At 53.4% G+C, this 12,415-nt stretch overlaps 1 protein-coding gene across 1 annotated transcript; it reads left to right on the forward strand.

The window, feature by feature from the left end:
- Positions 1 to 3,306: 3,306 nt before the first annotated feature.
- Positions 3,307 to 10,178, forward strand: GPR62 (G protein-coupled receptor 62). The gene is made up of 2 exons (XM_045025072.1): positions 3,307 to 3,612; positions 7,212 to 10,178. Exon 2 carries the CDS (start codon positions 7,237 to 7,239, stop codon positions 8,551 to 8,553), a length of 1,317 nt encoding a protein of 438 aa, XP_044881007.1. The 5' UTR covers positions 3,307 to 3,612; positions 7,212 to 7,236; the 3' UTR covers positions 8,554 to 10,178.
- The last annotated feature ends 2,237 nt before the right edge of the window (positions 10,179 to 12,415 follow it).

The raw sequence follows: 12,415 nt of genomic DNA on the forward strand, positions 1-12,415 counted from the left end.
GGGCCCTTTGCCAAGGGGTGCTGGTGTCACAGCGAGCTTGGGGTGGCTGACAGTATGGGGCAGGGCACTGAGGCTGGTGGGGCAGGTAACACTGGGCTGGTGGGGAGGCGGTGCCGGGATGGGGCAGGGGCATGTCAGTCTCCAGTGCTTGGGCTGCGCCAGGGCCAGCAGCCTCTTCACCTTGGAGTCTCCCCTGCTTGCCTGGGGGTCGCTCCTCCTCTCAGGTTCCCCGGCCGCTGCCGCCACCCGGGAGGACACAGGTGGGGGGCTCCGCTGCGGAGGAGACACAAGGGGCTGGGCTCGGCTGGGACCCCGCACCTGCCAGCCGAGAGCAGCAGGAACTGGGAGCTGCTCAGGGGGAGCCAGGCGGCCCGAGCCCAGGGTGGCGGCAGGGGCAGGCGGAGAGCGTAGCTCACCATGGGGCAGGAGAGGCCGCGTTGCTGCTGCTGTTTCCCAGCCCTGCCGCGTGGCTCAAAGGATGGCTGTAGGCCCCTAAGCAATAGTCTAAAAAAAAATTCTGGGCACCGCTTTTTGGCGCCCCCAAATCTTGGCACCCCAGGCGGCAGCCTAGTTCGCCTAGTGGTTACACCGGCCCTGGCCCTAATTCAGATATAAGGACTGGCTCCCCCCATGCCCTCTCTTGTCAATATCAGTGCGGCTTATAAGGCTGCTGGCTGTTCTTTTGCTACAAGTGGTTTCTTGGGCCTGCTGCCATCAGTCACTTTGTTCCCTCAATAGCGTGATAGCACTTGACAATGGGAGCAAAAATCTAGTCAGCCGCACCACCCGCCACCTTGTTCGGCTCACCAACCAATCCAGTCTTGGCCTCCAGCTCCTCCAGGGCCATAAAATCCAGAGGTAAAATTCCCTGAGAATAATGGGTTCCCTTGAAAAAAAAAATCTTGTAAACAAGCTAATGGCTGCAATGTAAACTCGTGAATCTATTTCCCCATGTTAAGTTCTCCTCACACCTTCTATGGGTCATCTCGATTATCACTTCAAAGGTTTTTTTTCTCCTACTGCTCATAACTCATCTCAATTGATTGGCCTCTTACAGTTGGTATGTGTACTTCCACCTTTCCATGTTCTCTGTATGTATAAATATCTCCTGTCTGTGTGTTCCATTCTATACATCCGAAGAAGTGAGCTGTAGCCCACGAAAGCTTATGCTGAAATAAATTTGTTAGTCTCTAAGGTGCCATAAGTCCTCCTGTTCTTTTTGCAGATACAGACTAACACAGCTGCTACTCAAACTCGTGAATAAGGAACCTCTCCCCAGCTCCCACCGGTGCGGGGCTAAATGTGCCTTTTCTTCCATCATGGGCCCTGAGTCATGGGGGAGGAGGAACAGGTCTTGTTCCAGCCATTAAAGCCTCTGCTCTGTAGAGAAGGGCTGATCCTTCCAGATGGCTCTGGAAGTCATTTTTATTTAGACATAATTGGGCCAGATCTTCTGCTGGTGGAAAAGGGCGTAGTCTGAAGTCAGGGCATGGAGCTCCAGCCATCCACAGTAACTGAGGATCTGACCTGGTTATTCAGCTGATCCCAGGCTTCCTGCAGCTTCCCCCCCACCCCCTTCATGGAAACTGTGATCTCTGTTCTGGACAGCAGCTGTCTCCTCTTGCCACCGCCATGAACGAGGACTGAACCTGGGACCTTCACCTAAAGCACAAGCCTCTCCCACTCAAGCTGGAGTAGTAATCGCTGGCTGTGTGGCTGGTTGTTGCATTTGCTGGGCCCAGCCACTGGGGGAAGACATAATGATAGGCACTAAACTAGTATATTTTGTGGGTGCTGCCACAGGGGGATGGCTGGGTGGGGAGCCCTTGCCTCTCGGGCATGCCTGAGGGGAATGTATGACACACCTCCGCAAAGGGGTTGGGTCCCAGGAAGCATTTGGCTTGGCTGAGGGAATAGGAATAAGAATGGTTAAGATGGGGCAGGCAAAATGTCTCCAGCTGAAGCCCCCCCTCCATGAGTGAGGCTTCAGTTTTCACAGCCACCTTCTCCCCCTTTGGCCTTCAGCCGTGCTGGCCATGGGTTCTGCAAACCCAAATTGCTGTTTGTGAAGAGTGGGAAGTGACTTGCTCAAGGTCATGTAATAGATCAGTGGCAGAGCTGAGGCTCGACCTCCCCCCACCCAGAGTCCTGCTGCTCTAGCCACTAGTCACTCTTCCCCTTTCCCCATGACCCATTAACAGCCATTGACATCTTTCTCCCTGTCTGAAGTGACCTGTGATTCTGGGCACCTCTGGTTTTGGGGGCCCACTTGGAGACATCTGAAGAGGGCATGATTTTCAGAAGATGGGTGCTCAGCACTTAGAGTCAGGCCCCTTGATAGCATGTCAAGCCAGGCCCCTAAAATCACTGGCCATGTAGGAAAACCTTGCCCCCTGATCTGCATGTTGTGTGTACCCTGATCTTCTAGGGGGGCAGGACAGACAGATTAGCAAATTCCCACTGCCTGGATCGGTCTCCCTGGGCTGGTCCCCTCAGTGGCAGAGCTTTCCTATGATCTGACTGGGGAGGTCGTCTCTGGATGGCAGGGGTCTTGGGCCACATGCCCTGACAGGCTCAGGGAGCAGGGAACCCCTGGGCTGCTAGGCCCTGCCTAGCCAGAGTAGAGAGAGGGCTCCCCAACCCAGACACCTGGGACCCTCTGCCCAGGCTGGGATTAGAGGAGACCTGCTTGGATGCCTGGAACTCTTAAAATAACATAGCGCCTCCTACAGCTGGAATGAGGAGTCTGGGCAGAGTGCTCCAAGTTGGGGGACAGCAGGATTGTACTGTCTGCAGCCTGAGCCCAGCTCCTCATCCCTTCCTGAGCCTCCATCCCCACAGCCACAGACACCAGCCCCTCTCTACCTTGCCCCCCGGTATTTGGCTGCTTTAGGTGATGCATGGCCTGGCTGCATGCAAGAGCTGGCCCTGATCCTCTCCCCTGCAGGGGTGGCACCCCAGAGGTGAGGCCTTTGCTTTGCCCCCCATCCTGGCAGCACAATGAGGGGGCAGCCCGGGCCCAGGTGTGGGGCTGAAAGCTGAGGCTGCTTAGGACCCAGTAGAATTCTCTGTATGAATGACAGTGCTTTAAAAGGCCAGGCAAAGACCAGATGTGACAGCCTGTGCCATCCGCAGCACAGCGCGGCAGCAGTAGCCTCCCGGCACCCATCCAGAGGGGGGAGAGAGGGGACCGCTGCCAGACAGATGTGCCCCCTGCTTCCCCAGAGGATGCTGTGAGGCCCTCCATCATCCCAGCTTCAGGGGCTGGGACAGTGGACCCCCCCTCCGCACACACATACTGGCATGGGGAGCCAGAGGGACTCTGATGCCATAAGCCAAGCGGGCACATGGAGGTGAGACACCGGCCGCCTTGCTTCAGGAGGTCTTTGCTTATTCATGTTCCCACCAGGAGTGGGGTGCACTGTAGCATGGGACACTGAAGCCCACCCTGATCCCAGGGGCAGGGAGAAAGCTGAAGCCATCACAGCATGTATCCGATCGGGGGGTAAAAGTTGCTCACCTGATAGAGCCAAGATGAGGACCCCACTGGCCAGCGGGAGAAGCCAGCCTGGGTGCCAGCCTCCCAAGAGTCTCCAGGTGCATTTGAGTCTGGTGAGTTACCCACCTCCTGCCAGGAGAAGGTGGGGAGGGGATTCATTCTCTTATTAAATGACAATGGCAGGCTGGGGCCCGATCTTGCCAGGTCCTCAGCGCCCCCTGATCAAGGGATCTGACCCTTCTTTGTAGACAGTTTCACGTAATTTGTGTCCCAAATGCGTTCGGGGATTAGGAGCAGATTAGTGGAGGGGGTGGTGGAGAGATCTGGAGGTAAACGAAGTGCATTTACCACTGGGATTTGGAAAGGGAGCCACTGACCTGGCACAGACATGGGCTTTGCCTTAAGCCAGGGCTAGATGTGAAACTAGCTAGTAATGTTGGTTGGAGGGATATTTTAGACATGTCTATACTGGCGAGAGCCCTAGCGTAGACACAGTTATAGCAGCAAAATAATTGCTTTGGCAGGTATAGGCTACTTCATCCGGGGAACTGGTCTGAGCACTCTTGTGGAAAGCTGCGTCTCCACTGGGAGGGCTCGGTGCTGTAGCTGGAGCCATGTAGCTATACCCGCAAACCCTTTCCAGTGTAGACTAGGCCCTTCGCAGCGAGACAGCCTGCTCTTGCACCAGTGTTTTGTGAGGGGAAGCTCGGTGCTCTCCTCTGGTGCTTTTCAGCCAGAGATCTCAAAGCCCTTTGTAAGGATGGTAAAGGCTCATACTCCCCATGTTACTGGTGGGGAAACTGAGTCACAGAGTGACTTACAATCATAGCAATGTAGGGCTGGAGGGCACCTTGAGAGCCATCAAGTCCAGCCCCCTAGTCAGTGGCATTGCTGGGAATAGATCTCCTGAGGCCCAGGCAGGTTCCCTGTCCACCAGACTAGGTAGTGCCCAGGAGTGTTCTAGGGGGGCATTGAAGGAGAGCAGAGAGAAAGGGATCTGTAATGCTGAGCATGCTGTTATAGAGCAGGGGGGTGGATTTTGAATGGCCTGGGCTTTGGCTGTGGTCACCCCCATTCTGTATTCTCTCTGCAGGGCTCATGGCGGGAGGGTCCTGCTGCCCAGCCTAGGGGAGCTGCTGGAGAATACTCCCAGCAAGCCACTTCTGAGCTGTGACCAGAGGATTGGCAGCAGCTCCTAAGCATCGTGCTGCTCCAGTCCAGAACCAGAACCTGCCACGTGCCTGGCTGGGCCCAACCCAAACAGCTGGCTTCGAAGGCCAGCCACGAGCTGCTCTCAAATGAGCTCTGGGTTAGCAATGGTTAACGGGGGCCAATGGATGAAGGAGACTCTGTGCTTAAAAGCAGAAACTCCATCACCAGCCCAAGGGGAAGCTCCCTGAATCACTGATTTACCCGCCTCTCCTGGGGCTGGATTTGCATGCGTTTGTACAGCCCTTCTGGGCCCCTCTCTCCCAGAGGGCTGGGCTGCCCTTAGCCCGGTGTTCAGTGCCCTGCCATGGCCCACCAGTCCTGCAGCTTCATGGAGCCCCCTGGTGCCCCCACACCAAATTCCTTACTAGGCTCTGGCCCTGCTGGGCGCTGCCTCTGCTGCCAGAGCCCACGAGAGAGACACCACTCAGTGTGGGAGTGGGATTCAGATGGGCAACATCCGGACAACAGGGGCTTGATCTGCCCCCAGGCTCATGCTGGTGGAGAGTTTGCCAGCAGAGGAGGGGCCCCACAGGCAAGTGCTTCGGCGGGCACTGGCACCATCCCTACCAATGGGGTGCTGCGGGAAGTGAGGCGCCAGGGGCTGCCACTCCCTGGGCTGGGCTCGTGTGGGTAAACTCGTGGGGGTCACTCAGCAGGGCTGTCAGTGCAGCAGCTCCCCCAGCACTGAGTTTACGCGGGGGGAGGAGGCCTAGCTGCCTTTGCTCCAGTCCCCCCCCCCCCCCCGTTGAAAGAGGGGTTCTTTGCTTTGCACAAAGGGCCGGCTCCCCCAGCGCTAGATGGCCAATCGGGCCCAGGGAGCTCAGGGAGGAGCCAGGGCTTCCGAGCGGCCTGCTGCACACAACTGGTGGAGGGGGACAGAGTGCAAGGCCAAGGTCATGACCCGGCCTATCCAGTTTGGAGCCATCTGCGCCCCCTGGGGTAGAAGGAGCAGCCCATGGATTTCCCCCAGTTGTCCCCTACCCAGTGCTCGTGGTGCCAACTCCACCCAAAGCCCGAGGAGTCATGGGCCCAAACGTCTAGCTGCCCTGGAAACGGAGCCATCCCATTCGGCACTGGCCAGTCACCACAAGCTTGGGGTTGTTAGAAGAAATCAAAACTGGGTGTGGGAAGAAACTACCAAATACAGCAGCGTTAAAGCTGGAACGAGGCTGTGAGGAGAGCCATGCCCTGAATTCACCACCATAGGAGCATTTCAATTGTCAGATGGGGATCCAAGCCATCTAGCTCAATGTCCTGTCTCTACTAGAGGAAGGTGCAGGAAACCACCTCAGCCAGTGTATTTAGAGACTGGCTTAAGCCCTGAAGTATGAGGTTCAATAGCTGTGCAGAATGTGTGTTCTCATATCTGTGATAACTCTGGATCTGGTTATCCATGTAAGTGTCCAATCCCTTTTTTAGTATTGCTATATTAGTGAAGCCCCCATGACTTCCTGTGACAATGAGTTCCACTGGCTAATTGCATGCTGTGTGGAAAAGGTTGATTGGTCCATTGATTGGTTTTGAATTTCCCACTTTTCAGTTTCATTGAATGTCGCCTAGTTCTTGTGTCATGAGGCAGAGAGGACAGACACTCCCGATTTTCCTTCTCCATTCCAGTCATTATTTTATAGACGTTTATCTTATCCCCTCTTATTTGTCTCCTTTCCCTTCCAGTGGAAAACCAGAGAAATGTCTCTGGGAATTGGGGCTTGTGGTCGAGGTCCCTGTTCCAATCCAGGTTGAGTGTTTACTGATGAGGAGCCTGAAGCAATGTTTAACTAGGCCCTAGCGGTGATACAACACTCAGTATGTGACTCAAATGTTGTGCGGTGGGTGGCGAAGGACCCAACATGGTCGCCTCCTGAACACAATAGGCTATGGCCCCGTGTTATGACTGCCTGGCCATCTGTGTAGGAGAAGCAGCTGGTTCCAGGACAGTTCTTAATGGACAGGTATCCACAGCACAAAGCAACGGGCACAATTTGCCCCCTCAATGGCAATCTCAGTGGAGAAGCCATGGGTAGGGATGGAGCCTGCTTTGTTCTCAAACTCCCTCCAGCTCTGGATTGAGGCGCTCGCTGGGGGGCGGGGGGGTTACCCATACCTGGACAAGACTGATCTGCTCCTGCTAGTGGATGCTGGTTTCTGGCAGCCAGACATCCTTTCTGCCCTCCTTGCTAGTAGACAACCAGCTTGGAGCCCTGCACTTGGGCAGTGGAAGAGAGGGCTGTTGTAGCACTGACAAGGCTCTCCTAGCTTGGCTTGCAATTCCTCCCCAAGCCTCACCCTGTAGCATGTCACCTCTAGCATCTCGCCTGTCTCTGTTGGCTTGAAGAACAGGAGTTGCCAAGTTACATCTAACCTTGGGACCCCGCACGAGCAGAAAGGTGAGGTGCTCGTGTCATCTCCAGGGTCGTTCGGGGTTAGAGTCACTTGCAAGACATTCTCATTGCTCACTTGCAACGCTTCTCAATTTTGCTCCCCTCCCTTCTCCCCACAGGGAAGAAGATCCACCCAGGAAGAAGATGGGGGTGGTGACATTTCCTGCTAGGAGACACTGGAAATTTGTTCCTGCTTCCCAGGTGCTGGAGCTCTCAGAGTATCCCAGAGGCACAATGGCAAACAGAACTGGGCTTAACGCTACTCAGGGGCTAGACACTTCCTCTCTACCAGAGGTGTCCCAATTCCAGGAGGCCGTTGGCCTTTTCTTCATGGTCCTGCTGAACCTCGTAGCCTTGGTTGCCAATGTGGCAGTGATGGTGGTCATCCTCAAGACCCCTCTGCTGAGGAAGTTCATCTTTGTCTGCCACCTCTGCCTGGTGGATCTGTTGTCCGCCATCTTCCTGATGCCGCTGGGGATCATTTCCAGCTCCTCTTGCTTCAACAGGGTGATCTACAGCATCACAGAGTGCCAGACCTTAATCTTCTTGAACATCTGCTTCATCAGCGCCTCCATCCTCACCATCTCGGTCATCAGCGTGGAGAGATATTACTACATCGTTCACCCCATGCGGTACGAGGTCAAGATGACCGTTGGGCTGGCAGTCACAGTGGTGGTCTTCATCTGGATTAAGTCGATCCTGGTCACAGTCTTGGCATTGGTGGGGTGGCCTCAAGACAACGGGGCCACGAGTGCCAGTAAGTGCACTGTGTCCTGGAGCCCTGGGGCCCACAAGAAGGTCTTTGTTATTGTCTTCAGCACCCTCTGCTTCTTCCTGCCTACCTTGATCATCTTTGCTGTCTACTGCAGCATCTACAAAGTGGCCCGGATTGCCTCCTTGCAGCATGTGCCCGTCCCCTCTTGGACCGCTGCCCCGCGGCAGCGATCGGAGTCTATTAACAGCCAAGTCACTATCATTACTACCAGAAACCTGCCTCCCAGGCTGTCCCCAGAGCGGATGTTTGGAGGGGGAAAAGCTGCCATGACTGTGGTCCTCATTGTGGGTCAATTCTTGTGTTGCTGGTTGCCATTCTTCTCCTTCCATTTATACTGCTCCATTAACTCTGTCAGCCCAGGCAGGGGCCACGGGGAGACGGTCGTCACCTGGCTCGCCTACTCCTCCTTTGCTATCAACCCTTTTTTCTACGGGTTACTGAACCGCCAGATACGGGAAGAGCTGTCTAGGCTGGGGCGGAGCTGCCTCAACAGACCCTTGAGCCAGGAGCTCTGTCTCTCCAGCCCGGAGGGTTCCATACAGGAGAACTTCCTTCAGTTCCTGCAGAGGACCAGCTGCACGCTGGAGACCCGATCCAGTTACGTCAACTCTAGCCCCAGGAACACTTTGGACCAGACCATGATGGGCTTCAGAATTCCAGGCCAAATCCCAGAAGAAACCAACTGAGAAAGCACAGTGGGCTGGAGTCAACTTCATTTCCCTGCTCTCCATATCCTGGCCTCTGCTAGGAGAAGGATTGAAGCAGGGTTTCAGCTGATCCGAAGGACTGACCAACCCTTTTTAGACCTGGCGGGAGGGTCGGGGTTATGGCTTTGGAAGAACTTGCCTTCAGCCAGAGTAAATCCAGTGAAAGGCTATTTCCGAGGCTTTACAATATTGGGCCAGCCTGGTTTCATGGGTGGGAGCCAAAGAGGGAGAAAGCAAGAAGGCAGGGAGCTGGAAATGGACAAAGGCACTCACTAGAGCTAATTTTCTTTCTCTCCCAGCATTTTCCCTGACACTGACATGTCACGAGCACCAAGCTCCAGCATCTGAGCTGTTGGGGCGGTTCTGCTTTTGCCTAGTCTTCTAGATTAATAGACCCTTCGATGGAGGTCCAGGGAGCTCAAGTGACATGCCAGAGGTCACCTAGTGCATCAGTGCCTCAGTTGTGGGGGATGGAGGTAGGAGGACCTCAGGCCCCTTCTGTTTCGGCATCCTTTGCTCAGACCACTAGGCAACACTGCTTCCTTCTGGTTTAGTGCTCAGCCATTCCAGGAGTGAGGGCTGGCTGAGCAGCAGTAAATTGCCCTAGCTGTGAGGGATGGGCAGGGAGTCACTCATGATCAGGTCCTTTTGAAAAAGGGTTACTTCTCTGGACTCACCCTTATGCCAGCTCATGGGATCAGAGAACAGGCTATCGATAAAGAAACCAGACTGCAGGGTTTATTGACCCACTGAGGTATTTAGATAGCAGCCCCTCGTTCTGTGGGAGCAGAGCTTTGCTCCGCAGCGATCACTCCCGAGCTATTGACCTCTGGGAAGGCAGGTGAAACTGACACGCAAAGCTGTGGCAGGAGCCAAGTGACAGCAGCGGGTGGTAGGTGCCGACCCGCCTTAAGGCTCCTGCAGTGCCAGACAGCCTAATCCAAAGCGAAGGCAGCTCCTTCAGTGGCTGGCTGTGACAAATGCAGGTTGGCAGGGAGAGATGAAGAGAGTGAGGAGTTATTCCAGGGCATGCGGGCCAAATTAATCTGTGGACCAACACAGCTGATTTCAGGGACCTAGCACGCTTTAGGTGCTATAGAAACAATAGCAGGTGGTGATAACAATGGCAGTGATACCATGAGTCCCCTGTTTTCAATCATGTTACACACCAGCAGTTCATTGAGCTCCCTGTTTCAGGTGGGGACGGTGCACTTAAGGAGACCCTTCACGTGTCTCTCTGCAGAGACAGCCAGCAGTAAATGTGAAGGGCCAGATCCCCAAAGATATTTAGGCTCTTAACTTCGGTTGAAACCAATGGGATTTAGGAGCCTAAATACCTTTTGAGGCTTTTGGCCTAAGCGTTCTTGACTGGTTATTTTCTCCACCCCGGCTGGCTCCAGAGGCATTTGTAATTATTTTTTAATCGACCGCTAATGTCTTTTCAACAGATGTATTTTAACAACTGTCTATTAATAGAGGCAAAGGAAGCGCCAGGCTCAGAAGCTTTGTTTGTTCTGAAGAAGAGGCAGAGTGAGTCCCCTTGTCCTCTCCTCTCAGCACAGTGGGGGAAGGTGCCTCTTCCTTTAAAGTCTCAGTGCAAATCTGTGGGGAGAATATGTTTGGGTGGCTAGACGCGGGGAATTGATGGCAGAAATGACTCACCAGAAGGCTCTAACATAAGGCCCAAACTCAGTTATGTGATTATTTTTACAGCTTTGTCTTGCTTGGAAATGAGAGACTCTAGGAAATAGAGCTGGGAAATGCCCATTACGGCATGTTGGTGTCAGTTACCCCTTGCTTAGCTATCAGATGTTCTAGGCCTGGTTCCTCCGTGTTATGAGTGCAAAGTCATTGTAAAGTGCCTCCAGAACACAACGATACTGTCAGGGTTCCTTCCCCACTCTAAACTCTGGGGTACAGATGTGGGGACCCACATGAAAGATCCCCTACGCTTATTTTTACCAGTTTAGGTTAAAACTTTTCCAAGGCACAAGTTCCACCATGTCCTTGGTCGCTGCCACCACCAAGTGATTTAAATAAACATTCAGGGAGGGCCACTTGGAGCCTACCTCCCCCAAAATATCTCTCCAACCCCCTACACCCCCTTTCCTGGGAAGGCTTGAGAATAATATCCTAACCAATTGGGTACAAAGTGAGCACAGATCAAACCCCCTGGGTCTTTAGGACATTGAAAAACAATCAGGTTCTTAACAGAAGTTTTATTTAAAAAAGAAAGATAAAAGAATCACCTCTGTAAAATCAGGATGGAAGATAACTTTACAGAGTAACAAAAAGTTTCCAAACACAGAGGATTTCCCCTCTAGGCAAAACTTTAAAGTTACAAAAACAGGGATAAACCTCCCTCTTATCACAGGGAAAATTCACAAGGTAAAACAAAAGACAATCTAATGCATTTCTATGCTATTACTTACTATTTCTGCAATACTAGATGCTTAGTCCAGATATGGCGTAGGGAGATGTATTTGCCCTGCCCTGGTTCCTTTGCTGACTCCCAGAGAACGAAACAAACACACAAACAAAAACCTTCCCCCGCAGATTTGAAAGTACTTTCTCCCCTTGTTGGTCCTTTTGGTCAGGTGCCAATCAGGTTATCTGAGCTTCTTAACCTAACCCTTTACAGGTAAAAGAGGAATTAACCCTTTACAGGGTAAAGAGGGATTTTATGCTACCCTTAGCTGTAGATTTATGACAGATACACTGAAGCCCCTCCCCAACCAAACCCATTTAAAAGCATCCACGGGGGCGGGGGGGCGGTTGCACCAGTTTAACTGGCTTTAGCTAAAGCACTGCCAGCTTTCAGTGTGGATAAGGCCTACGGATTGCAAAGTTCTTAAAGAACATGGATGAATGAGCCTCCCATGAAGTTGGTTAGTAGCACTGTCCTCCTCTTACCGAGGCTGAGGCCTTTGCACCACCAAGCCTCTCAGGTCTCACCTTTCCCAGAGCATCTCAGACATCTCACAGCATCTCAGACACCCCCCAGTGGGGGGAGGGGGCTGCCTTCCCCTCCAACTCTGACCCAGCAGGAAGCATCGGTTAGATCTGATCAGCAAAGCGCCTGTTAAACTGGCCCCGTGGCACTGCACAGCTGCGTTGAGTCATAGCCACTGTGTTTACTGACACAAAGCCCCAAGCGCGAGAGGGAGGCTGATCTGCCTTGTGCATCCCTCGGGCAGTTGCCAGCGAAGCTCTCGTTCCAGGAGCTTTCTGAGTAACGAGATGTACCAAACCAGGCAGGAAGGACAAGGCTTTGATTTCCAGGGAGCAGCCTGAACTGCCAGGGATGGGGGTTAAAATAAAACCTTGCGAATGGAGCCGATTTGCTTATGGATGGGGGAAAAGCTCCAAACCGCTAGGGCCGGGGGGAGGGAATTCTAGGGGGAGTGGGTGGCTAATGCCCCTTTGGCAATCCCAGCCTACCTCTGTTTTACAGAGTCCCTTTATTATTATTTCTCTTACCCTGACAACAAAGTAGAGGGATGACTCATCCCCCTGCGTCATTCAGCCCTTTCTGTGATCACACCAGCCAGTCTGAAAGAAGCCAGCAGTCTTTCCATGCCTTTGACCTAGTACAGACGAGCAAAAGTTATCTTCATTTTCCTTTGGCAGCGCCCTGTGCTCTCTCCAAGCGCTCCAGCCAGCTCCTTCTTCCCCTTCCATTTAGTGTCAGCACAGCTGGTGTTTCTTGGTACAACATGGGAAAACATGAAGGCGAGCCAGGTGCACGTTTTCCTAGACAAGCACAACAGAAAGCATCCCCATGCTGACACCAAGCCTAGGTTCACAGTGCAAGGATCCCTTATCTGGATCATTGTGGGAA

The sequence above is a fragment of the Mauremys mutica genome, chromosome 7 (assembly GCF_020497125.1).
Source record: "Mauremys mutica isolate MM-2020 ecotype Southern chromosome 7, ASM2049712v1, whole genome shotgun sequence".
NCBI classification, from domain to species: domain Eukaryota; kingdom Metazoa; phylum Chordata; order Testudines; family Geoemydidae; genus Mauremys; species Mauremys mutica.